Genomic DNA, 25,847 nt, shown 5'->3' with positions numbered 1-25,847 from the left:
ATGGGCGGCACGGTGGCACAGTGGTTAGCACTGCTGCCTCACAGCGCCTGAGACCCGGGTTCAATTCCCGCCTCAGGCGACTGACTGTGTGGAGTTTGCACGTTCTCCCCCTTGTCTGTGTGGGTTTCCTCCGGGTGCTCCGGTTTCCTCCCACAGTCCAAAGATGTGCAGGTCAGGTGAATTGGCCATGCTAAATTGCCCGTAGTGTTAGGTAAGGGGTAAATGTAGGGGTATGGGTGGGTTGCGCTTCGGCGGGGCGGTGTGGACTTGTTGGGCCGAAGGGCCTGTTTCCACACTGTAAGTAATCTATAGCTCAAATCCTCCAACCCTGGCAACATCCTTGTAAACCTTTTCTGAACCTTTCAAGTTTCATAACATCCTTCCAATAGGAGAGAGTCTAGAATTGCATGCAATATTCCAAAAGTGGCCTAACCAACATTCTGTACAGCCACAACATGACCTCCCAACTTCAATACTCAATGCACTGACCAATAAAGGCAAGCATACCAAACGCCTTCTTCACTATCCTTTCTACCGATGACTCCACTTTCAGGGATTGATGAACCTGCACTGCAAAGCATCTTTATTCAGCAATACTCCCCAGGACTTTACCATTAAGTGTATAAATCCTGCTCTGATCTGCCTTTCCAAAATGGAACATTTCACACTTATCTAAATTAATCTCCATCTGTCATTCCTCCGCCCATTGGCCCATCTGATCAAGATTCCATTGTACTTGAATTCCCTTTACATTTAAAAAAATCTGCTTCTCTTTTTATTTATTTTTTTTCCATCCAATTGCAGTCTATATTTTTTCCTCTCTTCACGCAAGATATTCAATGCAAATGGTTACCATACTATAGAAAGACAGAGATGTCAAGATAAACAGCAGATATCAGGAAATAGCAGAAGTAGACAACTCATGGAACAGCAAAAAAGTGTTCACCTATTGCCCCTTACTTATAGTGCGTGGAGCAAAATCTTGGTCAGATGGCACAGATGAAATCCCCACGAGCTAAAAATGAACAGTGAGGCAGAAAACAGTGAAAGGAGAAAAATGAAACTGCATGAAGGTAAAATCCTTTTACTCCCTGGGCATACTGTAAAATGGCTATCGCTTCCAAACTAATTTCTTCCTCTTTTTGCTAATTTTTAAGTGCTGTTTATTACATTTATTACACGAATTATCATGGAATTATCGCTTCACAGCAAGGCATGACGCAGACTTTATAAATAATGCATCATCTTCCCTGTTCTTATTCTGCAGCACAGCCAGAGGCCTGGCTAACCACTTGCTAACATTGTGTGCTTTTCCCTTCCATATGGTGCATCAGGTTCATTTGATAACTCCTACCTAATAGCTGACCATAAAGCCAGATATTTTATCGCAGGTAACTATTCTATCTGCCTTGTCTTTGCTGCTTTTTATAAATCCATTGGTTATTTAGTTTTATAAGCTTTACAATTTTTTATTCATTGCAAAGTGAGAATAATGCATGCCAAAGAGTACTCATTAGGGTGATTACCTCACCAACAAGCTTCGGTACCATTATAAATGATTGGAATGAAGCTTCAGTAGTTTATAACTATAGAGAATATCCTGGGATGAGATTACAGCTACAACCTTTCACCTTTGTGTTAGAATTGTGAGGGCTTAAGCCTGTCTGGAATTTTTGTGAATAGTTAGCAATCTAGTGAGTGAGAAGCTATGACGTACATTATAACTTAATAGAATGGCTTATTTAATTAATGAATTAAATGAGTAAAGATGCCAATGTACTATTCACAAATGTAAGCAGTGTTCAATTGACATCTTGTGTAGTCCTTTATTCATTCATCTCAATGTTTATCGAGTACAAAAATGATTGTTGTATTTATTCCATAAAGTGAGGAGAAAGTGAGGTCTGCAGATGCTGGAGATCAGAGACGGAAATGTGTTGCTGGAAAAGCGCAGCAGGTCAGGCAGCATCTAGGGAACAGGAGAATCGACGTTTCGGGCATTAGCCCTTCTTCAGGAATGGGCTAATGCCCGAAACGTCGATTCTCCTGTTCCCTAGATGCTGCCTGACCTGCTGCGCTTTTCCAGCAACACATTTCCATCTCTTATTCCATAAAGTATTAAGTTTAGCCCAAAAGTAGAAAAATATTTGTTGTCTTAGAGAGTTAGGTTCCACTCTCGAGATTTGAACCTAGTTTATACTGACAGTCTAGTGTGGAACTGAAGGAAGTGCTGTGCTATCGAAAGGTGTTATTTTTCAGATGGTACAATCAAGGTCCTGTTTGTCTTTTCAAGTGGATGCAAAAAGATCACAGGGCATTTTTTGCGTGAGGGCATTGGAGGTCTGTCAATAATCTGGTCAGTTATTTTTCAACCCACACCACAAACTCAAAGTCATAGAGGCGTATAGCACGGAAACAGACCTTCGGTCCAATCTCCCATGCCAACTAGATATCCCAACCTAATCTAGTCCCATTTGCCAGCACTTGGCCCATATCCCTCTAAATGCTTCCTATTCATATCCCCATCCAGACAATTTATTGCTGATTGTAATGCAAACTGGATGTTACCTACATTACAGTAGGTATGGTTCAAAAAGCTGATCATAAGCTATAGTGCATCGGGACACAAAGTCTTGTAAAATGCTATATAACTGCAAGCTTTTTATAACAATAACTAAAGAGTAAATTAATCTAAATGATGCATTTTAGAGTGTTTGAGATATACAAGGTATAATATGCACACAAGCTTCTTTCAAATCACTATTAACGTACTATCAAGCAGCACTTGCTTACTACCAATCAGCTTGTTGACCCCTAGTTTGGGTTCTGCCAGAACCGCTCAGCTCCTAACCTCATGACAGCCTTGGTTGAAACTTGAATTAAATTCCAGATGTGGGGCAAGAACGACTGCCTTTGACATCAAGGTCGCATTTAACAGTGTGGCAACAAGAAGCCCTAGCAAAACTGAAGTCAATGGACATCAATGAGACAACTCTACAAGTGGCACAAAGGAAGACGGCTGCAGTTATTGGAAGGCAGTCGTCACAGGAGTTTCTCGGGGGAGTGTTGTTGGTCCATCAGCTGCTTTATCAAACACCTTCCCTTCACCACAAGGTCAGAAGTGGGGATGCTCACTGCACAACATACAATACTATTCACAATGACTCAGACACTGAAGCAATAAATGCAGCAAAAACTGTACAACATTCATTTTGTTTTAACAAACGTCAAATAACATTCACACCACACAATAATAGACAATGACATCCCCAAGAGAGAGAATCCACCCACCACCCTCTTGACATTCATTCTTAAGAAAAAAAAAGTCCTGGACTTGAAATATTAACTCTGCTTTCTCCCCATAGATGTTGCCACACCAACTGAGTTTCTCCAGCAACTTCTGTTTTTGTATCCATCCATAAGATGGACTGCAGAAATGCACCAAGGCTCCTTAGACAGAAATACACTGTTCTTTCAATGTCACTGGGTCAAAGTCATGGAACTCCCTTCCTAACTATACTGGCAGTATACCTCGACTAGATACATTGCAGTTCAAGAAGTCAGTTCACCAGCAACTAGGGATGGGCAATAAATGCTGGTCCAGCCAGTGGTACCATGAGTGATTTTTTTTTAAAATTGAAATTTTATTGGACTCTTTGAAAAAAAAAACAAGTATTGAAAATGACTGTAACTGGTACAAAGTGCATTGAACATAGAGAGAGAACAAATCAACTACATTACTCGACACAGCTCTTAACAAGACAGTGCAAGATTTATATGGCTTTTAATATGAATATTTTAAAAAAATTGCTTCATACATATGATAAATGATGAAAATTACTTAACAGTACACCAGAGGTTAAAATGTGCATTTGACATATTTCAATTCACTCATATTTGTACAACAGAAGGCAGAAATTACTCAAATAGTACTCCTGAATCTATCATCACTCAACCATAACATTGGACTGGCATTTCTCAAGCCATATTCCATCATCAGTTTTGCAGTGCAGCAGGATTATTAGCTGTTGAAAATTAAATTTATCAATGGTATTAAATCTGAAACAAAGCTAGCAGCAGTAAAGATAGTAATAACAACCAGCGCAGATAGAATAAAAAAAGAAAACTAATGTGCTTAGGGAAGGAAATCTGCTACCCTTACCTGGTCTAACATTTCATACCTACAAGGTGGCTGACTCTTAAATGCCCTCTGATACAGCTGAGCAAATACTCAGTTCAAGGACAATTAGGATAGGCTAAATGCTGATCTTACCAGTGATGCCTATATTCCGTGAAAAAATAAAGAACACTTTCACGAGAGCATTGCAATTACAGTTGCATACGTCTTTAGGATTTATTTTAAGTCCTCCAGTGGGGCTTCCACCACATGCAGCAATGGTCCAAGGCATAGGCAACATCTTACAGAACTGTGGCTTTTTTCTGACATTCACTCCATTCTTCCTGTATGTCTCTTCCACAGTCTGCTGGACTCCCTCCAAATTCTGAATCCTACTTGCACTTATTCAATATTCTTCAATGGTGCTTGCATGGTTAATTTGGTAATCCAAGTTTCATTTCTTCTCACCATTTACCCCTCCAGTAATTTTACTTGAAAGCAAAGACGTGGTTTTCATGTTCGTGAGCTGGATATTACACACACAATCTCTTCTGCTTAACCTTGCAGCTGTTGTCACCATCTTCAAGACAACAGGAAATGCTGGCAGAACTCAGCAGGTCTGACAGCTACAGTTGAGCGAGATAAATACTCATTGTGAATTCAATGAATCTTCTTCAGAACACCATGATCTTCAACTCTCTATTTGAATTATTTTTCCAGTTTAATGTTGGAAAAACCCTACTGCGGCTCTTGCAACTGTGACTAGTCCATGAAAGGCATGATCATTGGTGAGAAAACTGGAAAATGTACACAAGATAGCCAGCAAGGAGCTTCTTGGATTGAAAACTGGATTTTTGGCTCTCAAAACATGTTGAATGGTGAGACAAATTTCACATTAGTGAGCCTATTCGCATGCATTGCAATCTCATTATTACCAAATCTCACTTTATTTAAACGCAGTTTCCCATTCCCCACTGTTAGGGCTGCGCATGATACAGCAGCACAAAGAGCTGATGGCTGCCCATGGCTAATGCAGCAAAACATGGCTGACAAGTTAGAGCGCTTGGGAAAATATTTGCTTAATGTCATCTTCACAAGTAGCACAGTAGCAGCTCTGTAGTCTCAAGGTTACTTGCCAATGCTTAAGACATAAATAAGAACATTTTACACAAATTAGCTGTTTCTCTTGAATTGCTTCATCAATACTAAGAGTAGGTTTTAGTTAAGATTCTTCAGATGATCATAGATATAGATTCCAAAGTAGTTACTGATCCACAAAACCACCAGAAGCAATAGAAGAAAAGATTCAAACCAGTTTCAGACAGTATAAGCAGCCCCCTATTCATTGCAGGGAGAAATGAATAAGGTCCTGAAGTAGGCGACAAGTATCCAATTAATTGGCAGTTAACATGGTACAGTTGGCAAATGTTACTTGAATACAATATCCATTGTGAAAAGCCTCAAGAAGAAAGATAACTCTGGGAAAACATGAAGGACGAAGATGGACAACAAATCTTTGTCAGTGATATGATTAGCTTAATTGGAAATACATTCAAATTGCTACGGTGTCGACTGAGGGAATCCTGAGGGACAGGACGTACATGTATTTGGAAAGGCAAGGACAGAATAGGGATAGTCAACATGGCTTTGTGCGTGGGAAATCATGTCTCAAACTTGATTGAGTTTTTTGAAGTAGTAACAAAGAGAATGGAGAAGGGCAGAGCAGTGGACATGATCTACATGGATTTCAATAATGCGTTCAACAAGGTTCCCCATAGGAGACTGGTTAGGAAGGTTTGATGTCATGGAATACAGGGAGAATTTTGATACAGAACTGGCTCAAAAGGTAGAAGACAGGGTGATGGTGGTGGTGGAAAGTTGTTTTTCAGACTAGACACCCATTACCAGTGGAGTGCCACAAGGATCAGTGCTGGGTCCACTACTTTTCGTCATTTACATAAATGATTTGGATGTGAGCATAAGAGGTGTAGTTAGTAAGTTTGCAGATGACACCAAAATTGAAGGCTTGAAGCGAAGAGGGTTTTACCTCAGATTACAACAGGATCTTGATCAGATGGGCCAATGGCTGAGAAGTGTCAGATGGAGTTTAAGTTAGATAAATGCAAGGTGCTGCATTTTGGGAAATCAAATCTTAACAGGATTTATACACTTAGTGGCAAGGTCCTAGGGAGTGTTGCTGAACAAAGAGATCTTCGAGTGCAGGTTCATAGCTCCTTGAAGGTGGACTTGCAGGTGGATAGGATAGTGAAGAAAATATCTGGTATGCTTTCCTTTACTGGTCAGAGTATTGAGTACAGAAGTTGGGAGGTCATGTTGCGGCTGTACAGGAGATTAGTTAGGCCACAGTTGGAATATTGCGTGCCATTCTGGTCGCCTTCCAGTCGGAAGGATATTGTGAAACTTGAAAGGGTTCAGAAAAGATTTACAAGGATGTTGCCTGGGTTGGAAGATTTGAGCTGTAGGGAGATGTTGAATAGGCTAGGGCTGTTTTTCCTGGAGAGTCGGAGACTGAGTGGTGACCTTATAGATGTTTATAAAATCATGAGGGGCATGGATAATAGACAATAGGTGCAGGAGTAGGCCATTCTGCCCTTTGAGCCTGCACCACCATTCATTATGATCATGGCTGATCATCCTCAATCAGTATCCTGTTCCTGCCTTATCTCCATAACCCTTGATGCCACTATCCTTGAGAGCTCTATCCAACTCTTTCTTAAATGAATCCAGAGACTGGGCCTCCACTGCCTTCTGGGGCAGAGCATTCCACACACCCACCACTCTCTGGGTGAAGAAGATTCTCCTCATATCTGTCCTAAATGGCCTACCCCTTATTTTTAAGCTGTGTTCTCTGGTTTGGGACTCACCCATCAGCGGAAACATGTTTCCTGCCTCCAGAGTGTCCAAACCTTTAATAATCTTATACGTCTCAATCAGATCCCCTCTCAGTCGCTCCAATCTTTCAACATAAGATAGTCCCGCCATTCCAGGAATTGACCTCGTGAACTTACGCTGCACTCCCTCAATAGCCAGAATTTCTTTCCTCAAATTTGGAGACAAGAACCGGACACAATATTCCAGGTGCGGTCTCACCAGGGCCCTGTACAGCTGCAGAAGAAACTCTTTGCTTCTATACTCAATCCCTCTTGTTATGAAGGTCAGCATGCTGTTAGCTTTCTTCACTATCTGCTGTACCTGCATGCTTGCCTTCATTGACTGGTGTACAAGAACACCCAGATCTCTTTGTATAGCCCCTTTACCTAACTTGACTCCATTTAGGTAGTAATCTGCCTTCCTGTTCTTGCCACCACAGTGGATAACCATACATTTATCCACATTAACCTGCATCTGCCATGCATCTGTCCACTCACCTAACCTGTCCAGGTCACCCTGTAATCTCCTAACATCCTCCTCACATTTCACCATGCCACCCAGCTTTATATCATCAGCAAATTTGCTAATGTTACTATTAATACCATCTTCTATATCATTAATGTACATTGTAAAATGCTGCGGTCCCAGCACTGATCCCTGCGGTACCCCACTGGTATTCCGAAAGGGAGCTGTTTATCACTACTCTTTGTTTCCTATCAGCCAACCAATTTTCAATCCAAGTCAGTACTTTGCCCCCATTACCATGCGCCCTAATTTTGCTCACTAATCTCCTATGTGGGACTATATCAAAGGCTTTCTGAAAGTCCAGGTACACTACATCCACTGGATCTCCCTTGTCCATCTTCAGAGTTACATCCTCAAAAAATTCCAGATTAGTCAAGCATGATTTCCCCTTCATAAATCCATGCTGACTCTGACCTATCCTGTTACTGTTATCCAGATGTGTCGTAATTTCATCCTTTATAATTGACTCCAGCATCTTTCCCACCACTGAAGTCAGACTAACTGGTCTATAATTTCCTGCTTTCTCTCTCGCTCCTTTCTTAAAAAGTGGTACAACATTAGCCACCCTCCAATCCACAGGAACTGATCCTGAATCTATCGAACTCTGGAAAATAATCACCAGCGCATCCACGATTTCTAGAGCCACTTCCTTCAGTACCCTGGGATGTAGACCATCATAGGATAAACAGACAAAGTCTCTTCCCTGGGGTGGGGAGTCCAAAACTACAGGGCATAGGTTTAAGGTGAGAGGGGAAAGATACGACCCAAGGGGCAACTTTCTTACACAGAGGATGGTACATGTATGGAATGAGCTGCCAGATGAAATGGTGGAGGCTGGTATGATTGCAACATTTAAAAGGCATCTGGATGGGTATATGAATAGGAAGGGTTTGGAGGGATATGGGCCAAGTGCTGGCAGGTGGAACTAGATAGGGTTGGGATATCTGGTCACATGGACGGGTTGGACCAAAGAATCTGTTTCCATGCTGTAACATCTCTATAACTCTGAGTGGCAGCAGGCAGCATTTGTGGAGAGAAGGCAGAGTAGAGAAGGGATGGAGGGAAGGTGAACGTGTAAAAGATAGGTGATCTTGCTGAGTTTTTCCAGTTGTTTACAATTTTATTAATGATTTCCAGCATCTGCAGTTCTTTGTTTTTGTTTTGTTTAGCGTTAAATTCAATTCGGAGGATTGAAGGCAAGCTGGCATGTAGACAGGACAATAATTACAAAAGGGGAGAATTTTGGCATTCGCCCTTATGCTTAACTTCATTTCACCCAGTTCTGCAGAATAGTCATATTAAACTCAAAGTGTTAACTCTACTTCTCTTTTCACAGATGCTACCAGATGTGCTCAGTTTCTGTAGTACATTATATTTTTGTATCTATCTAGCCCACCTTTTGGTATTTTGGAAATCACATGACAAATTGGTGTTGAAGACTAATTACAGCAAATAGCTTGTCAAGGTCAACATTAATTAGTCCCTTTGGAATCCCAAAATCAGCAATCCTATCACTTCTCAACCTGTCCTTTTATAGTCTGCCAATGTTAATTTTAAGATTCCTATTTAAATATTAGAAATACATACATATCTCTATCAATTAGAATTTCAGTAGCATAGAGATGCTGTAAAGAAAATTCCAAGTAATGCGGTATTTCAGTGGTCAAGTCTCATGTTTGATGGATATTTCCTAATCAACCCAGTTCAGAGACGTTATCACACAAGTCTGGAGCAGGTGTGACTTGAACCTGAGCCACTTGGCTCAGAGCTAGGTACACCATCACTGCACTGACCTACACTTGCCACATTTATTGCATCTCAAACACTTATTCTGTGTAACATTTTGGGATACAGACTAAGTGTTTGAGATGCAGTAAATAACAAAATACTATTCTGGCAGCAAATGTTATCTAATTTGCATTTGAATCAATAGTAACTATTTATTGGCTCCAGTGGGAGTTTGCTCCACTCAATGAATTGCTGTCTCCACTGATGGTTTTCAATTTATTCTGCTTGAAACACTGTCAACTTGCTCTAGACAAGGTGAAATAGTTTGTCAAGGTCAACATTAATTAGTCCCTTTGGAATTCCAAAATCAGCAATCCTATCACCTCTCAACCTGTCCTTTTATAGTCTGCCAATGTTAATTTTAAGATTCCTATTTAAATATTAGAAATACATACATATCTCTTAACCTGACTCAATTCAATGAGTAAATTCAATTATCTCAATTAAACAACAAAAAGTCAATTCAAATGTTCAGCAATCGCAAACTGGCAAGAAATTGACATAAACCTAGATATGACACCAAATACACCAAAAGGTGTTAGTACAGGAGCTTCCTACAGTGTTTTTTCACATGTGAATTACGTAACTGTAGAAATTTTTGACATTAATTTCCAACTCCATTTACGGGTTCTCTCTATGCTTAACAATTTGCATAGAAACAATGCCTTTAACATTAGTTAAATGTTCACAGAAGCTTAAACTTAAGGGTATAAGGATATCTGGGAACTGGCAAGTGGAAGAGGAGTGGACTACAATGTAAAGCTAAGCAATAGAGCCACGAGAAGCACAAGTTTGATAGACAAAAATGCTCTCCTTCTGTGCTTAGGTTTCTGTTATACCATGCAAAATATCTAGCACTTACCTAGCTGCTTGTTGTTTGGGTTAAAATCAACACTGGTGACCACATCTTTATGACCTTTAAAGTTGTGTTCTAAGTTTGGATCCTCCTAGGATAGTAAAAAAGTTAAATACCTTACTTTATTCCATTGTTCATTGCCAAATAAAGTGAAATAAAACTTGTCTTTGCTAAAAACTAAGCATCATCTGAGACTTATGATCTTTCCACAAATTGTGATTCCAGTTCAAATATTCTGAAACGGAATCTTTATTACCTATCATACTTAACACAACTCAATTCAACCAGAGAACTATATATTTCAGCTGTAATTCCAAATCCATCCAAAATCCCACATTAATTAGTGTTCGAGATCAAAATGTTGAAGAAATTGAGTATTCCCAAATTGAAAATTTTGTATAATTTGCTCAGTTGGTTGCATCAAACGTAAATCAAAACCAGACAAGAATAATGCCTCAGATTTCAAAAAACTGTTGGATTTGAGTGCCTTCAAAAAAATGTGTCTACATAGCATTTTAAGGCTTTGTGGTAAGTTGCATGTTCAGCAAAGAGAATAATTAATGGACAAAGATAAAGCTGACCACACATTAACAGCTATAAAGTTTATTAAAATATTCTTGTATGCAGTCCATGAAAACACAAATCTAAATTAAACTTTTAAAACTGTGGTGCACAAGAAAATGTTGATTAAAATACAAATAAAGAGGAATTTTCACATTTCAGCTACACCTGTAGTTTTCAGTTTCTACTGAAGCAAAATGTGGATTAGCTTGTGGCAGCCAAGAATTGCAAATATTTTCTGCAATCCTTTGACGATATGTAGATGGTGCTTTAAGTTTTTGATCACACTTTTTTGTGGAATTATCTCAGTGTAACCATAAAGTTAACATTTTCCCATTTAGTCATGGTGCAATTATCTTGGGGCAGACAACTGCTAAATTAAGGTAGATATTTTACACAGATAGAGCACTGGGATATTACACAAAAACAGAAAGTACTGGAGAAACTCATCAGGTCTGGCAGCATTTCAAGTCTAGTAAATATTATCTCTGTTTTTCTCTCTGCAGATGCTGCCAGACTGCTGAGTTTCCCAGCACTTTGTTTCTGTTTCAGATCTTCAGCATCTGCAGTTCCGTTTAATTTTACTGGAACACTCCAACTGCCTCTCAAAAATGTATGACTAATATGATTTTCCAGTTATATTTTCAAATATTGAGGCTGAAACCTTTATTTTTGTCTGTAGGAACTGTATAGTAACCCATAGTATAATTTATTTCATTCTTAAAGGATACAAGGCTGTGATTTTTGACAATGGAAGGTTGTTTTAGGATTGAAGATAATGTAGTTAGTTTTTAACAGAATCAAAATGGAAAGAAAGAATTTTTTTTATATTTTGCAAGTGAGATTCCTTTAAAAGGCATGTCAGTGTAGCTCAGAAGATGTTGCTTCAGTTCAAATAATAGGACACAGACAAGTATGTGGCATGGGTTTACTTGTGGCACACAAAGTCTAATCGAGAGAACTGATACATTTTGGCAGAAAGAATGAGGAAAAACATTATGAAATAAATGATATAATTCTAAATGGAGCAAAGACAACTATAGATATGCGTACAATTCTTTCAAAGCAGAGAATGTTGAGAAAATGGTTAAATAAGCATTCAGGATCCTGGATTTATAAAAAAAAGGCACAGAATTTAAAAGTGAAGAAGTTATAATGAACTTAGACAAAAATGTGGTTTGGCTTCAATGGTAACTGTTCAATGCTGGCAATGTTAATGCTTTGGAGAGGATGCAGAAAACATAAGACTGGTTCAACGGATGAGGGAAATTAGAGAAAAAAAGTGATTTCATGTCATTTAAATTCAATTGATAAAAATCTGGAATTGAAAGTGCATCTCTGTATTGGTGACCATGACAACTATCAATATCATTTAATCCCATCTAGTTCATTGAATTATTTTACCATTCTTACCTCGTCTGGCCAATATGTGAATTTAGACAACCAACAACGTGGTTGACTCTTAATTGCACACTCAAGTGGCCAAGCAAGGCACTCAGTTCAAAGGCAATTGGGGATAGGCAACACGCTTATTAGCGACACGCAACTCCCATGAAAGCATAACTTTAAAAACCCAGTTACTGGTCAAACCTCATCTCAAATTGAATGAAAGCTTATCTATATAATGTGTGATTGCATGTCCTGAGCATTAATTGATCACTAGATTAAATATGCAATTTCCATTAGGCATTATTTGTACTTCAGACCAGGAAAGGTCACACTTTCACTCTGTTTACACTATCAAACTAGTTTTGTCAGTAATGGCATATTGTTGAAATCAATGTATTACCGAAGGCTATGAACATAATATAAGACTATTTTTGTGTATAGTCCCTCTAAAACAATAAGATCACCACCTCCTTTTCAAGGGCAATAAAGGATGGGTAAGAAATGCTGGCCAGCTAGCAATATTGACATCACGCAAATTAATTTAAATAAATACACTTTCTTATAGTCAATATCTCAATTTAGATCCACTCCACGTATTTTTATGTAAAATCAGGTATTACATTTCTTATTCTACATGGTTTTGCTGATCATTTGTTTAGTTGCAGTTTAGATAGAGAAATGGTTAAATATTATTGAAATCAAAACTGATGCAGAGGAACTAATTGATGTTACATATGTTTAATCATAACTCTCCAGCAAGCGTGACATAGGGCAGATAGAATAATACAGTCACAGAGTCATAGAGATGTACAGCATGGAAATAGACCCTTCGGTCCAACCAGTCCATGCCAACCAGATATCCCAACCCAATCTAGTCCCACCTGCCAGCACCCAGCCCATATCCCTCCAAAACCTTTCCTTTTCATATACCCATCCAAATGCCTCTTAAATGTTGCAGTTGTACCAGCCTCCACCACTTCCTCTGGCAGCTCATCCCATACACTTACCACTGTGTGAAAAAGTTTGCCCCTGAGGTCTCTTTTATATCTTTCCCCTCTCACCCTAAACCTATGCCCTCTAGTTCTGGACTCCCCGACCCCAGGGAGAAGACTTTGTCTATTTACCCTATCCATGCCCCCCATAATTTTGTAAACCTCTATAAGGTCACCCCTCAGCCTCCGACACTCCAGGGAAAACAGCTCCAGCCTGTTAAGCCTCCCCCTATAGATCAAATCCTCCAGCCCTGGCAACATCCTTGTAAATCTTTTTTGAACCCTTTCAAGTTTCACAACATCTTTTCGATAGGAAGATCAGAATTGCACGCAATATTCCAAAAATGGCCTAACCAATGTCCTGTACAGCCGCAACATGACCTCCCAACTCCTGTACTCAATACTCTGACCAATAAAAGAAAGCATATCAAATGCCTTCTTTACTATCCTATCTACCTGCAACTCCACTTTCAAGGAGCTATGAACCTGCACTCCACAATCTCTTTGTTCAACAACACTCCCTAGGACATTACCATTAAGTGTATAAGTCCTGCTAAGATTTGCTTTCCGAAAATGCAGCACCTCACATTTATCTGAATTAAACTCCATATGCCACGTCTAAGCCCACTGATCCATCTGATGAAGATCCTGTTGTAATCTGAGGTAACCCTCTTTGCTGTCCACCACACATCCAATTTTGGTGTCATCTGCAAACTTACTCGTATCTCTTATGCTCGTATCCAAATCATTTACATAAATGGCAAAAAGTAGAGGACCAAGCACTGATCCTTGTGGGACTCCACTGGTCACAGGCCTCCAGTCTGAACAACAACGCTCCACCACCACCGTGTCTTCTACCTTTGAGCCAGTTCTGTATCCAAATGGCTAGTTCTCCCCGTATTCCGAGAGATCTAACCTTGCTAACCAGTCTCCCATGGGGAACCTTGTCGAATGCCTTACTGAAGTCTATATACATCACGTCTACTGCTCTGCTCTCATCAATCGTCTTTGTTACTTCTTCAAAAAACGCAATCAACTTTGAGAGACATGATTTCCTAAGCACAAAGCCATGTTGACTATCCCTAATCAATTCTTGCCTTTCCAGATACATGTACATCCTGTCCCTCAGGATTCCCTCCAACAACTTGCCCAGCACCAAGGTCAGACTCACTGACTTATAGTTCCCTGGCTTGTCCTTACCACCCTTCTTAAACAGTGACACCACGTTTGCCAACCTCCAGTCTTCCGGCACCTCACCTGTGACTATCGATGATACGAATATCTCAGCAAGAGGCCCAGCAATCACTTCTCTAGCTTTCCACAGAGTTCTCAGGTACACCTGATCAGGTCCTGGGGATTTATCCACCTTTACCAGTTTCAAGACATCCAGCACTTCCTCCTCTGTAATCTGGACATTTTGCAAGATGCCACCATCTATTTCCCGACAGTCAATATCTTCCATATCCTTTTCCACAGTAAGTACTGATGCAAAATACTCGTTTAGTATCTCCCCCATTTTCTGCGGCTCCACACATAGGCCGCCTTGCTGATCTTTCTAGGGGCCCTATTCTCTGCCTAGTTACCCTTTTGTCCTTAATGTATTTGTAAAAACTCTATGGATTCTCCTTAATTCTATTTGCCAAAGCTATCTCATGTCCCCTTTTTGCCCTCCCGACTTCCCTCTTAAGTAAACTTCTACTGCTTTTATACTCTAAGGATTCATTCGATCTATCCTGTCTATACCTTACATATGCTTCCTCCTTTTTCTTAACCAAACCCTCAATTGTTTTAGTCATCTACCATTCCCTATACCCACCAGCCTCTCTTTTCACCCTAATAGGAATTTACTTTCTCTGGACTCTGGTTATCTCATTTCTGAAGGCTTCTCATTTTCCAGCCGTCCCTTTACCTGCGAACATCTGCCCCCAATCAGTTTTCCAAAGTTCTTGCCTGGTACTGTCAAAATTGGACTTTCTCAAATTTAGAACTGCAACTTTTAGATCTGGTCTATTCTTTTCGATCACTATTTTAAATCTATTAGAATTATGGTTACTGGCCCCAAAGTGCTCTCCCACTGACACCTCAGTCACCTGCCCTGCCTTATTTCCCAAGAGTAGGTCAAGTTTTGCACCTTCTCTCGTAGGTACATCCACATATTGAATTAGAAAATTGTCTTGTACACACTTAAATTCCTCTCCATCTGAACCCTTGACACTATAGCAGTCTCAGTCTATGTTTGGGAAAGTTAAAATCCCCCACCATAACTACCCTATTATTCTTACAGATAGCCGAGATCTCCTTACAAGTTTGTTTCTCAATTTCCCTCTGACTATTCGGGAGTCTATAATACAATCCCAATAAGGTTATCATCCCTTTTTTATTTCTCTGTTCCACCCAAATAACTTCTCTGAATGTATTTCCGGGAATATCCTCCCTCAGTACAGCTGTAATGCTATCCCTTATGAAAAATGCCACTCTCCCTCCTTTCTTGACTCCCTTTCTATTCTTCCTGTAACATTTGTATCCTGGAACATTAAGCTACCAGTCCTGCCCATCCGTGAGCCATGTTTCCATAATTGCTATGATATCCCAGTCCCATGTTCCCAACCATGCCCCGAGTTCATCTGCCTTCCATGTTAGGCCCCTTGCATTGAAATAAATGCAATTTAATTTATTAGTCCTACCTTGTCCCTGCCTGCCCTAACTGTTTGACTCACTTCTGTTCTCAACTGTACCAGTCTCAGGTTGATCTCTTTCCTCACCATCTCCCTGGGTCCCACCCCCCCACGTTACTAGTTTAATCCTCCCGAGCAGCTCGAGCAAATTTCCTTGCCAGTATATTAGAACACTTCCAATTTAGGTGCAATCTGTCCTTCTTGTAGAGGTCACTTCTACCCCAAAAGAGATTGCAATGATCCGAAAATATAAATCTAAATCTTTCTCCTATATACCACCTCCTCAGCCATGCATTCATCTGCTCTAACCTCCTATTCCTGCCCTCACTAGCTCGTAGCACCGGGAGTAATCCAGATATTACTACTCGAGGACCTCCTTTTTAAATTTCGGCCTAACTCTATGTAATCTCCCTTCAGAATCTCAACCTTTCCCCTTCCTATTTCGTTGGTTCCAATAGGGACAATGACCTCTTGCTGGCCCCTCTCCCCCATGCACCTTCTCTGAGACATCCTTGATCCTGGCACCAGGGAAGCAACACACCATTCTGCTTTTTCGCTGCTGGCCACAGAAACATCTGTCTATACCTCTGACTAGAGAATCGCCTAACACAATTGATCTCTTGGAAGCTGATGTACCCCTTGTTGCATTAGAGCCAGTCTCAATACCAGAAACGTGGCTGTTCGTGCCACGTTCCCCTGAGAATCCATCACCAACTACATTTTCCAAAACAGCATACCTGTTAGAAATAGGTATATCCACAAAAGGCTCCTGCACTAGGTGCCTACCTCGCTTACCTTTCCTGGAGTTAACCCATCTATGTGACTGTATCCGAGACTTTCCCCCTTCCTATAACTGCCATCCATCACATACTGTTGCTGTTCCAAATTCCTCATCGCTTCTAACTGTCTCTCCAACCGATCCACTCGATCTAATAAGATTCGCAGCTAACAGCATTTTATGGCAGATATAATCCGCAGTAACCCTTAAACTCTCTTTAAACTCCCACATCTGACAAGTAGTACATATCACTGCAAAGGCCATTTTTGCTCCTTCACAATCTACAGACCCAGAAAATAACACCATCTTATTCCTCTACAAACACTGCCCCAGGTTAAATTAATAGTTATGGCTAAAGTTTAATCAAGAGACATATCTCCAAAAACATAATCAAGAAAGAACCCACTCTACTCCCTACTGCAGATTCTCTGTAGGCCACACTTAAAAACAACGATTAACTTATCTGATTCTGTGCTGTGAACTTCACCCAACAGTTCCTCCAAGATCAGTTGTGAATTTCACTGTTTGTTAATTTTCCCAGATGCACTCCAACGTCCAGCGACAATTAATTCAAACAGCAAAGGCAGTAACTGTGCAGGTTCTCTCTCTCCTTTGCAATGACCTCACCATGTGCTTCCTTTGACTGCTTTTCTCCCTTTTAATAGGGCTGTTGTTTTGACTTTATTTTCCCCTCCAAGGTTCCAAAACAAAGAAACAGCATATAAAACAGTAATTGCTGCTCCTGGAATTCAAGGAAATCACCTCCAGCACCTAAAATACCTCCAAAAAAAAAAGGAACAGCTGTTACAGCCAGAACTTTCTCCCATCCTCCCATCTTGGATTACCCAGAATCTAAAGGATAGGTTAGTCCATGAGTTTAAGTTGTCATGATTTCTGATTTTTTTTTTTAAAAGACTAGATTCCCTACAGTGTGGAAACAGGCCCTTGGGCCCAACAAGTCCACACTGACCTACTGAAGAGCAACCCACCCAGACCCATTTCCTTACACCTAACGCTACAGGCAATTTAGCATGGCCAATTCACCTAACCTGCACGTCTTTGGACTGTGGGAGGAAACCAGAGCACCCGGAGGAAATCCACACAGACACGGGGAGAATGTGCAAACTCCACACAGACAGTTGACTGAGGCGGGAATTGAACTCACATCCCTGGCACTGTGAGGCAGCAATGCTAACCACGTACAGCATGGAAACAGACCCTTCGGTCCAACTCGTCAAAGCTGACCAGATTCCCAATCTAATCTACTCCCATTTGCCAGCACTTGGCCCATATCCCTTTAAACCCTATTCATATACCCATCCAGATGCCTTTTAAATGTTGCAAATGTACCGGCCTCCACCACTTCCTCTCGTAGCTCATTCCATGCATGCACCACCCTCGGTGTGCAAAAGTTGCTCCTTAGGACCCTTTTATATCTTTCCCCTCTCACCCTAAACCTATGTCCTCTCATTCTGGACTCCTTCACCCCAGGGGAAAAGACCTTTTCTATTTATACTATCCAAGCCCCTCATGATTTTATAAACCTGTATAAGATCACCCATCCGCCTCCGAAGGTCCAGGGAAAACACCCAGCCAACTCAGCCTCTCCCTATAGCTCAAATCCCCCAACCCTGGCAACATCCTTGTCGATTTTTTCTGAACCCTTTCAAGTTTCACAACATCCTCCTGGTAGGAAGGAGACCAAAATTGCATGCAATATTCCAAAAGAGGCCTAACCAACATCCTATACAGCCGCAATATGACCTCCCAACTCCTATACTCAGTATTCTGACCAATGAAGGAAAGCATACAAAATGCCTTCTTCACTATCCTATCTACCTGCGACTCTACTTTCAAGGAACAATGAACCAGAACTCCAAGATCTCTTTGTTCAGCAACATTTCCTAGGACCTGATCTTTAACTGTATAAGTACTGCTCTGATTTGCTTTTTACAAATGCAGCACCTCACATTTATCTAAATTAAACTCCATCTAACATTCCTCAGCGCATTGGCCCGTCTGGTCAAGATCCCGTTGTACTCTGACGTAACCTTGTTTGCTGTCTATCATGCCTCCAATTTTGGTGTCATCTGCAAATTTACTAACTATACCTGCTATGTTCTGATGAATCAGCTGGTCTTTTCCTATCAATGTAATACAATCAGTACGTAGAGCAACTGGCATCCCCAAAGTGTCAGCATGACCCAATGGGGAGTGCTCTTATTGAGACAGAATCAGAGACTCTAAAGACCAGGTTTTAAAAAGTCTAGGCTGAGAGTCAAATGTAGCGTCCAAGTGCTGCATGATCAGAGGTAGAGTCTTTCAGACAAGAAGTTAAACCAAGGATCCAAGTGGGTGGTAAAAATCCCTTGGAACTGTTTTGTAGAAAGGTTGAGGAGTTAGTCATGCTCTGCCAAACAACTCTTACTACTCAGTCAACCTAAAAAGAAATCAGTTACTTGGTCGCAGTCATATTACAGAGTCCTTTCTATCAATGTAGTGGCTTCCCTTTGTTTCACAACAGTGACTACACTTCATAATCAATTTATTTCCACCAGAGAATTTTGGGTCATCCCAAATTATTGAGTTTGTCTTTCAGTTTTATTAACAATAGCTGTTTTCCAATATTCACTAATTCACTAACATAGAGGACAGCAAAAGAACCAGAGGGGAAACATTGTTGTCATGATCTGTAATCAAACCCCTTAAAGTTAGTGGAAGCAGATTCAATGAAAGGGCAAATGCTGGAAAAGCGGCAAGCTGGCAGGGAAAGAGCAATGGCGTTGAAGTGGGACTAAGCGAATAACTACTTCAAGGAACAGGCGAGAAAGCAACAGGATAATAAATATAAACTATTTTCATTGATTGGAAACTCAAGAACTGGGGACATAGATGGAAAATTAAGGCCAGATCATTCAGGAAAGATCTCACTTCTACGCAAAAAGGGTGGTAGAGGGTTATAGAACCCTCTTCAACAAACGGCATTAGAATCTAGATCAGTTGTCAACTTTAAAACTGAAGCAAATAAACTTTTGTTAAGCGAATGTATTACGGAATATGGAGCCAGACCACAAATCAGTCATAATCTCACTGAATTGTAGAACAGATTCGACGGGATGAAAGGCCTATTCTTGTCCGAGAAAGCAGAGGCGATAGGGGCCGAACAGCCTCCTCAAGGTCTGCCCCGTCGACCGTTCACCCTTCACTTCTTTCCCTTACCAGAGCGGAGGCCATGGCGCACAAAGGTGGTGGACCGGAGAAACGTTAAGAAAGGATTTCCGGACCTCCGTCCGCCATCCCACAACGCGCGGCCTCAAGCTGCAACAACACTCCACCATGGGACGTGTAGCCGCCTTCAAGCCACCCTCCGGAGGCGCATGCCCGCACCGTGCTCTGCGCTTCAATCCTGCCTCTCAATACTAGCGCGTGCGTGTCTGAGCTCCGTCCTTCGCCAACCTCTCCAGTCTGCGCATGCGCTGAGCTGTGTTGACCCGCGTGCGCTCCGGCGGCCAATTTTGAATTTTTGAAGACGTTGCTGCCGTTCAGTCTGGAAGATTCGGTTCAGGCTCCAGACCGGCGCCCTAATGCCCCCGTGAAATCCATTTGCTCCGAACCAGACATAAACTTATTACGTAATTTTATATGCTATCAACAACCAATCGTATTTGAAGGGCTAAGCAAAAGACAGGTAAGAATCTTTAAACTGCGGGTGCCAAAAATGACGAGCTAGCTGGACAGGCACAGTGCATGCTAGTGTCTGTTTACTTACATTATCAAAGCAGTTTCCTTTGAGCTTGAAGGTACAGTGAACGCACTGCATACATTCTCCTGGTTTCACTGGTTAATGTAGAGCACTTTCATCGCCGCAAGGAATGCTGGGATTACGCATAACCCATTCGTTCTTCCTTCTCCCAATTGTTGTAAAGAGAAAACGAGGTTCCACTGACAGAGCACACGCTGCAAACACGGAACAAAAGTCTCACGCTGGCATACAAAACCCTGGTCTCTCTTTGGGGAACTTTCTCGCTGTCTTCTGGTCTCCTTTAGCGGTGATCTTCTTTGCACTCCTCACCATTTTCTTTGTCTAAACACTTGATAATGTGCCTTCAGCCATCTGGACTGCAAGGTATAGAATTCCCTCCCTAAAAATTCTTATCTTTCATCTGCTTTAAACTTAGCTAGTCAATTAAATTTATGTTTGACTACACATCTGAAAATAAAACCAGTAAAATTGTAAAACGTATGCTTGTAAATGTATACTCTGCAGATTTAAGTAATCTAATCTAATGGCAAACATCTAAACCAAACAATCGCTAATCTGATTTGCCACCTAATTTGGAATGCTGTAGCTGTAGCTTCCCCCCCCCCCCGCCCGCAATTCAAACATGAACCATACAGTAAATAAAAAAATCCCTAGGAAAAATTAATGTACAGAGAGCTGGGTGTTTGGATCCATTGTACCCTGAAGGTGACAATGCAAATCAATAGTGGTCAAGACAGTATATGATATGTTTTCCTTCATCAGACAGAGTATGGAGTACAAGGGTTGGCAGGTACTATTAGTTGTATAGGACTTTAGTTTGGCCATATTTGGAATACTGCACAGAGCTCTCGTCACTACATCACCAGAAGGATATGGATGCTTTGGAGAGGGTACAGAGCAGGTACGTCAGAATGTTGCCTGGTATAGAGTGCACTAGCTACAAAGAGGTTGAGTAGAGAGTTGGAGGTGGGGGAAAAGAGGGGAACCCGATTGTCTATATTGTCATGATTTTGTAGACCTAAGTGTGAAGAGCAAAAAGCTTTTCTCTTCCCTTCCCCTCTACCTCTCTCTTCTGTTCTTTCCCTCCCTCAAAGAGAGTAGGGGAAACTTAATTAAGTGTCACAAGTTCAAGCTAAGGGGTAATGTTTAAGGGAGATAATGCATGGAAAGTGATTGTCTATATTGTCATGATGGTAGTGGGTACTTTGTGCTTACCTCTAAATTGGCAGTGGAGCTGGTAAAGGTCTATCTATCTAGACAGATAGATGAATAGGCAGGGAGCAGTGGGATATAGAGCCTTGGGAAATAGGCTATAGGTTTATAGAGAGGATCTGGATCAGCACAGATGTGGAGGGCCTGTTTTTGTGTTGTAATTTATTATTTATGGACAGTATACATCTGTCACATGAGGATGTTGTGTTTGCTCACTGAGCTGTAAAGTTCATTTTCAGACATTTTGTTACCGCACTAGGTAACATCTTCAGTGGGCCTCAGGCAAAAGCAATGCTGAAAATTCCTGCTTTCTCTTTTGTTTGGGCTGGTGATGCCATTTCCTGTGATGTTATTTCCTGCAGTGAACTCACTTCCTGTTCCTTTTCTCAGGGGGTGGTAGATGGGATCTATCAACAAACACAGTTAGGAGTTTCAGTTGGAATGCCATGCTTCTAGGAATTTGAGTTAGACCCCCACTCTACCACCCCCCGAGAAAAGGAATAGGGAGTTCACTACAGGAAATAAACATCACCAACCCAAAGAAATCCAAACAAATAGAGAGCAGGAATTTTCAGCATTGCTTTGCCTGAGGCCCACTGACGTTACCTAGTAGGGTAATGAAACATCTGGAAATGAACCTTGCAGCTCAGCAAGCAAACCTACATCCAAAACCTCAAGCCGAGCTACGAATCTTCTCAAAATGTGCTAATCCCAATGTGATGATCAAGTCCACATTTAATTTTGCAAATACAAAAGAGACTACATAAAGTGAACACAGTATAATAGACAATTTAGTACAAGCAAACTGATTGACCTGGAAACTGGTTTTGAGACCTTGGACAGTCAGGATGGCAGTAGTAAATAGCAAGTGTTAAACCTTCTGTGATTACATGCTAAGGCACAAATTGAGGACAAGTGGAATCTTATTCTCAGTAGTGGAAGGGTGGTAGGAGGAGGTTGGGAAGAGAAAAGAGAACAGCACTGTGGCAGTGGAGGAAATCCTTGCAACAGAAAAATGACATCAACATGTCAGAGGCACCACTGTGGAAGAGACAGAAACTAAGTGAAATTAAATTGAGTCCTTGCAGAAGCCAGCAGGTTTGAAGTAGATACTGGTGGAAAACAAATCCCCAGAATTGAACACAAAGCACCAAAAAAAAAGGTCAGATGGCCCAGGTGAGGGAAGGATACAAATTGGAAGTAAAACAGATTATTTTTTTTTTTTTTTTTACAATTTCTCATCCCTTGCAATCAGTAAAAATGACATCATTGATTTATCAAAAAGGAATGTTCCACATTCCCACAAAGAAAAACAAGTGTGAAATGACAGGTATCCATAGTCATTTGATAGTCAACATTGATAAGTGATAGCATGGTAATGTGGTAGTAGAGGCTGCCAGGTTCCACAAGCTCCAGGAACATCACTTGATGTTGAAATTAGCGTAGATTGCAAAAGCTGCAGCTTTCATGCAGAGGCCAAGTATAGAACAGCAGCAAACCACTAGTCTATAAAGTCTGATCTTAGCACACTTCTTGATAATGACAAAAACCTGGAAGAGCCTGTTCCTGTGCTGTAGTCATCCGACCATGATATTGTGCCAAACATGACACCAAATTAAACTAATCTCTTCTGCCTGCTCTTGATCCATATCCCTCCATTCCTTGCACATTCATAGGCTTGTCTAAAACCCCCTTTTGTATTTGCCTCCTCCACAACCCTGGCAGCACATTCCAGGTAACTACCACACTTTAAAAAAGTCTCATCTCCTTTGAAACCCCCCCCCCCCACCCCAACCACCTCAACATTTCAACTTAAAGATTGTAAAATCTTTACCTTTTTATCATCTCCCTGCAGTTGCTTAGGAGAAAACAAAAGTTTGAGAGAAGATTTGTAGCTCGGGTGCTCGTTGTTGTGGTTCTGTTCGCCAAGCTGGGAATGTGTTGCAGATGTTTCATCCCGTCTAGATGATATCCTCAGTGCTTGGGAGCCTCCTGTGAAGCGCTTCTGTGATGTTTCCTCCGGCATTTATAGTGGTTTGTATCTGCCGCTTCCGGTTGTCAGTTCCAGCTGTCTGTTGCAGTGGTCGGTATATTGGGTCCAGCTCGTTGTGCTTATTGATTGAATAAGTATTCATCCACAGATTCAAATCAATAAGCACATCGATCTGGACCCAATATACCAGCCACTGCAACGTATAGCTGGAACTGACAACCGGAAGAGACAGATTCAAACCACGACAAATGCTGGAGGAAAGATCACAGAAGCGCTTCACAGGAGCACCTTGACAGGGGACAAAACGTCTGCAACACAAATTCCCAGCTCGGCGAACAGAACCACAACAGAAAACAAGATTTTCTAGTCTCTTATAGCTCAAGAGGTGTTCAACAAATAAAAAGAAATAGATTATTACTGTCTAATATCTATCTTCAGCATCTGGTCAGGATAAGGTCACTGGTAGCCTGGAAGATACTAGTTTAATCAGCGTATATTCATTGCTAACTCAATGACATTCACTACCTCAACTACAGTCAATGGGTACATGGTCTCAAAAGACCTCCTTATACTGTGAAACAGCTATTTGCCACAACCGCCTGGGCATGCAATCTTGTATTACAAAAGACTGTCAGGCTGTATTGAAGGGCTTTGGAAGAGAGACCAGCAGAAACAAAAAGTTAAAAATCATAACACCAGGTTATAGTCCAACAGGTTTAATTGGAAGCACACTAGCTTTTGGAGCAGCACCCCAAAAGCTAATGTGCTTCCAATTAACCCTGTTGGACTATAACCTGGTGGTGTGATTTTTAAACTTTGTACACCCCAGTCCAACACCAGCATCTCCAAAGCAGAAACAAAGCTTAGCTGGCCAAGAAGTGAAGGCCCAGACAAAACAGACCAATGGATCATACATCTTAACTGTATTCCTTTCACATTACTGTGAAACTCCTGAGAAGTCATGCCACTAGAGACAATAAGGTCACAATAAAATGGGATGACAAGTGCTAGGCTATGACCATTTCAAAGAGAAAAATCTCAATCTCATCACAACATTCAATGCATTTTCAGCACCAAGTCCCCATCATCCTGAAGTCTACCATTGATAGTTTATATGTTCAGCTCTGTCTGCAGCAACGTGGAGGCTATAGTTTGCCTCTTAGCTAATTTATTTTGCAACATTATATCTGGAAGTATCTTGACATGTGAAAAGTACATTTCGTTGGAGAATTAAAACGATGGTCATTTTTAAAATAAAGAGGGGCATAGAAGGTGGCAACATTGTTGGAACACTGCTTCTATAGCCTTTTCAGGTGTGCGCCTGAACGGTATAGAAGAGGTAGGTAAATTTGATGAGAGGGAAAAGGAGTTAAGGTGGGAATGTGGTGTAATTAGATCAGCCATGATCTTATTGGAGGATAGAACAGGTTTTAGGTGTCTATTTCTGCTCATAATTCATGATACATTAGTGGTAGAGAGCATAAATGTGTAGGTTGCCACTGCATATGTATGCATGATGCACGACAACAACCAACCAAGACCTCTGGCAGCATCTTCTAAAACCAGAACTTGAGGACAAGGACAGAAGTGTGGGAACACTGACATACCATCCCGATAGAACTCCACATTGGCCTTTCAAAATATTTGTTCATAAATACCTGCCCAGTAGAAACAGCAGACGGACTGCAGCAGTTCAAAGATAATTAGGCATCAACATATTGACATTTTTAACTACACCCACATCCTTTGGGGGGGGGGGAAGGAAAAATGTCTCTGTTGGGGGTCAATATACAGTCACCCAACCTAATCTCACCTTCATCCATTAGGTCTACAGCCCAGCTGACTGTCTGCTTGAACTGTGATTTTTTTTAAAAAAGAAAAAAAGTTGATTCATCACTACTACCCTTGAACAGTTCCAGATCCCTACCACCTTTAATGAAAAAAGGTCCTCAACTCTATTTATATCTTTTGAGAACATAGAATTAAGAGCTTATTCATCTTGGCAGAGGATAAACTATCTAGGATGGATGTGGAGGAGCTGGTGTTGGACTGGGGTGAACAAAGTTAAAAAACCCAACACCAGGTTATACTCCTACAGGTTTATTTGGAAGCACTCGCTTTCATAGCACTGCTCCATCAGGTAGCTGGGGAGCAAGATAAGACAATTTATGGTTTAAAAAAAAAGTAACTGAAACAAACAACAATCAAGGTTTGTTCAATATATTAAGTCTTACATAGTTTAGAATGGGTAGCAGATTTTGGTTCATTCACATGTAAATCCCAGAATTTAAAACATTCAATATAAA

At 41.0% G+C, this 25,847-nt stretch overlaps 1 protein-coding gene across 5 annotated transcripts in view; it reads right to left on the bottom strand.

Annotated features, from left to right (window-relative positions):
• LOC122559826 (POC1 centriolar protein homolog A-like) overlaps positions 1-20,259 on the bottom strand; it is a 120,547-nt gene extending 100,288 nt beyond the window's left edge. Inside the window, exons 1-2 of one of the 5 annotated variants that reach the window (XM_043709915.1) lie at positions 19,793-20,259; positions 10,185-10,269 (exon numbers count right to left, since the gene is read on the bottom strand). In XM_043709915.1, coding sequence (XP_043565850.1) covers positions 10,185-10,269; positions 19,793-19,807 — 100 coding nt within the window. In that variant the 5' untranslated portion in view covers positions 19,808-20,259. Of the gene's footprint in view, positions 1-10,184; positions 10,270-17,200; positions 17,220-19,792 lie in introns of those variants that run through there. The other 4 variants (XM_043709913.1, XM_043709916.1, XM_043709914.1 and 1 more) reach the window with 4 other exon arrangements.
• Between the last annotated feature and the right edge of the window lie 5,588 nt (positions 20,260-25,847).

This window comes from Chiloscyllium plagiosum, chromosome 19, assembly GCF_004010195.1.
Source record: "Chiloscyllium plagiosum isolate BGI_BamShark_2017 chromosome 19, ASM401019v2, whole genome shotgun sequence".
Taxonomy (NCBI): domain Eukaryota; kingdom Metazoa; phylum Chordata; class Chondrichthyes; order Orectolobiformes; family Hemiscylliidae; genus Chiloscyllium; species Chiloscyllium plagiosum.
This window is presented reverse-complemented; position numbering and strand designations above follow the sequence as displayed.